This window comes from Netta rufina (assembly GCF_964035555.1).
Source record: "Netta rufina genome assembly, chromosome: 7".
In the NCBI taxonomy this organism is placed as follows: Eukaryota; Metazoa; Chordata; class Aves; order Anseriformes; family Anatidae; genus Netta; species Netta rufina.
In genome coordinates, this window is record NC_140130.1 from 15,003,345 (window position 1) to 15,007,672 (window position 4,328).

Below are 4,328 nucleotides of genomic sequence, written 5' to 3' on the forward strand. Positions count from 1 at the left end.
ATTACAACATACCTTAACAAGTTGAAGCTAAGATCTAGCCTTTTTGCCATATGTCCGTATTTTCTTCCCAGAAATTCTGGAATTTCTTCACAGTCTTGACTAATGTAGGACACCTGAGAATTAGAAGCAAAAAGGAAGCATTCCGTAAGTGGATTATTTACAGTTTCCTGTCCAGATTCTGCCTCATTGATCCAACGACAACACACAGTATAATAAACATTCATTACAGCTTTGAGCTTCTTCTGTTTCACTGCTAAAGAATCTATCACAGTCTCATTTTTCTATCGATACAGTCAGCTTAATACTTAACACGTGCATAGCCCTACGTACAACACAGCAGAATTTTCTTATTTCAGATAAAAATTATTTTACAATTGCATTTATTCCGTTAAGTCATAAGTATCATACTCCATCCCCCTGTTAATACTTTGATCTAACATTACTTTGGATTACCCTTCTGAACACCCTAGAAGAAAAATTCGTAAAACATCAGCAGACTTTCAAAGTACTTTTTAGTTTGCCTCTCAGTATGCAAAACACTTAGAGATCACTTCAGAAAGTTTCGTCCAGAAACACCTAAGCAATGTGCCATCAATCCACTCTCACAGCAGTTCCTTGGGGTGATTATTATTTTCAGAGGTATGCTAGGGACAGAGCAGGAAAGCTGCTCAAGGTCTGAGAAATCAAGCATGCAGCTTTGTTTGGACAGTGGTGCAAGTCTTAAAGGTTTTTGGCTTCCACACCTATGTTCAGGTTACACTCCTTGTTATACCCAAAATACTTGTGAATGTGTTTCCTTCTTTCCATAGCTGTTTATCTGACCCACCTTTAACAAAGAGAGGAAGAATTAGAGGTAGAAAAAAATAAAATATGTACTCATATTTCTTTTTAGCAGTGTTGATGTAATTGATGATATTAAAAAAAAAAAAAAAAAACACAACACAAAACTTCACATATTCTGTCTGATGTATCATCTTGGAAGTCTGGCTTAATTTCCTAAAAGAATCCCCACAAAGCATGTCAAACATACTGTCATACATGTATTGTCTGTATTGACTCACCCAACACCAACACTTCAGATTCTGTGCTAAAGGAACACTGGTTGTCCTTAGATGGCAACCTGCTAAGCAGGTAGATTTCAACGCTCTGTTACACTACTATCTAGGAGATACAGCTGTTAACTCCATGTTGAATGCATATTTGCTATCATACACCACTGGTGTTCACACACTACAGGGTGTTAGGTAAAAAAATACACCACAGGGTCAAACTGTTTTGATACTACCTCATTTTTTGCTACATAGAGACTCTGCAGAACAGACTGATAGTCTGTACTTTTGAAAATCATCCCTGTTTCTTACACTCTGAAAATGATTGCAATCTGATACTACAGTATTGCATCAAATTTAATTCACTTCGTTCAATACCTTAAGCAAACAAAACTGACTACAGTGGTATTTTTTTTAATGAGCAGAAAGCAGGCAGCTTGAAGTTCCATTTAACAACATCTTCCCTCTTAAACCATCCCTGCTCTTATGATATATAATATATATATATTCTGCTACTAGACATACACATGACTTCAGTGAGTGTAAGGACGAAAGGGAAATGAACAGTTCTGGGTAGCTCACATCCTAATGGTTCGGGCATAACAGCAAGTGTCTTTGAGAATTCATTGACTTAAACATGCCTCACACTCTCTCTATATCTACTGACCCACTAGTTTTCATCCAAGAGAACCACAAAATATTTTACAGTATACATATGAGGATACAAACAAGTATCGCCTCATTCTTCGCTGAAAAGTAGATTTCTATAAACTAGCGCCCGCAAACCCTTGGAGAGACACCCCTTTACTAATAGAATAATTCTTTGGATTAAACAGTAATTCAGTGCAACACGCTGTAAAGGACATAACTAAAATATGATGCCCATTAACATTAGGATTGGAAAATGATGTTGCGCAGCTACAGAGACTGCAGGAGCACAGGCCACCACTGCTCTTCTCACCCACAGGGACGAGGGGTGGAAAAGTAGCAAAAGATTCTGACCTACACTGCCACTGCTCCAGAAACTTAACTGGCCTCAACTGTCCTAGCTCCACAAGAACAGAAGTTGAGGAAGAAAGCTCATACAAATGTGTTTTCTGCGGCACACAGAAAGCAAAATACTTAAGATATTGTAAAGCTTTAGCCTTTGAACTGGTAAAATATACAAATATATTTGCACAACTGGTACAAACGGGTTATTCATAGATGTATTTGCAGGTGAAACATGGTTATCATGACCTTTTAATGCTAAGGGCCTCATGAAAGGAACTTTACTTGCACAAAGTCTACTTCAGCTCATTCAATATACAAGCGCCATTTTGAATTTTAAACAAACAGATTTATTTTCCCACAAAATACAAGGTACGCTTGCTTCCAATCTCTACACCCCACATACACAAACTTGCCTCAGATACCCAAGAGCTCTCTTCAGCGGCTGCCAGATCGCCAGCCGTGCAATGCACAATAAGCCTTTTTAAACAAGTTTTCAAGAGTATTCTTTTCTCACTCGTCTGTTCTTTAATCTTTGAACAATGCTGATATAAAACAAGGCTTCAGTAGTCTGGACAAGTTGAGAATAACGTTTCTTCATTTGTAGTCATTTGATTAAAAATAATTTTCCCTGAAAACAATAAGAGGTACGCAATCTGATACTCCTCTTTTGGCATCCATCTCAAATACCCTCAAAACGAGGATGAGCTTTCAAGTGCGTATCCAGAGATGCCACCAGTGAGAGAGGAGAGCAAACCTACTGTGCCCTTGGTGACTCCACTCATTGGTACCAGGCACATGAGTAATGGCAGGTTTCTCAGATCTTCTATGCCCATTGCAGGACATCCCATGGGATTAGAAGTAGATGTAGATGTCTCCATTGCATAATTCTCCAGAGTGAATGCAGGCTGGTCATAATCAAGCACTGATATTACTGGTGCCCAGCTCAACATCCCACAGAAACGTTCAGGAACTCTCTTACAAAACCCAGCAGGAGACCAGCTATGGGCAGCTCAGACACTCTTGCAGGCTTTTCAATGCACTGTGTACAATTCAGGAACAAACTATGTTTTTACAAAATGTTTAAAGTGTAAGTTAATCTCAGTATCGGTTGCAACTCTTTTCTGCTTTAGCTTTGGGGGCAATGACCGCTTAATCTCTGTCACTACGTTAGAGTGGCCCTGGGATCTTAGTAACCCGTAAGGCAGCACCTTTCTCGGATGGTGCCGCAGGAGCTGTGGGCACAGCACGCTGCCCCCCCCCCCCGCGGGGAGCACACCTGGGGCACGTCCCCAGCCGGCCGCACCGCGCCATGTGCAGCCGGCGGGCGGGCCTCGACCCGCTCCCCGGGCGAGCCTAAGCCCCCAGCACGCTCACAGCGGCTCGGGCGGCCGGGCTGCCCCCCGGGAGCCCCTCACGCCTCTTCTCCTCCCACCGCGCCCCCCGGCAAGGCAGCCCCGGCCTGCCCGCAGCCCAGCCCGGCGGCCCCGCTGCCGCTGCCGCTGGCGGGGCGGGACGGGGCGGGGAGCAGCGCGGTGCCGCCGGCAGGTGGGGCCGGGCCGGGCCGGGCCGTGCCGCGCCGCGCACACTTACTTGTGCTCCGCTCACCACGACCCCTGCCATGGCCGGGGAGAAGGGGGCGGGAGGGCGAGGGGGGAGCGGCCGCAGCGGGGCTTCCGCAGTCAGCGCGGCTCGGGGCCGGGCCGTGCGGGCTGTGCGGGCTGCCGGCCGCAGTCAGCTGACGGCGGCGGAAGCGCGGCCGGGCCGCGGCAGGGGGCGGCGGCCGCGCAGGGGCTCCCGCCGCGCCCCCACCCCCGCCCCCGCCGCCATGGGCCGGGCCCCGGGGCTGAGCGAGGTGACCCCGGCGCTGGGCGCGGATTTATTTATTTTTCAGTGCGTGGGGAAAGCAGACCCTCGGAGCCACCAGGAATACCGATCACAGCGCTCCTTCCGGGGCATTTTAATTGCTAATTAAAGTAATGCCGTGATGGGAGGCTGCCGCTGATGAGGTAGAGTAGGAAAAGGGAAGGTTTTCCGTAAGAATTTTGCTTTTTGATGATACTCAGGTTTCTTCTGCTGGGATCCTAAGTGCTGTAAGTCATCTGCCTACCTCTTCGGCTGCCTAAGCACCTTTAAAAATCCCTCTTCTGCCCTCTCCGTTGCTAATACAGCGTAACTCGCGGAAAGCAGAGGCATGCTGTGAGGGGAAACAAGTTGCAGGAGGAGATGTGTTCTGCACTGCAACCCACTTCCTACGGCTTATTCAGCATCGCAGCAGAAACTAACACA

The 4,328-nt window shown here is 46.5% G+C and overlaps 1 protein-coding gene across 1 annotated transcript in view; it reads right to left on the reverse strand.

Annotated features, from left to right (window-relative positions):
• LRMDA (leucine rich melanocyte differentiation associated) overlaps positions 1–3,761 on the reverse strand; it is a 677,631-nt gene extending 673,870 nt beyond the window's left edge. The window contains 2 exon segments of the mRNA XM_084290336.1: positions 13–113; positions 3,633–3,761. Of these exon segments, the coding sequence (XP_084146462.1) occupies positions 13–113; positions 3,633–3,662 (131 nt within the window). The 5' untranslated portion in view covers positions 3,663–3,761.
• Between the last annotated feature and the right edge of the window lie 567 nt (positions 3,762–4,328).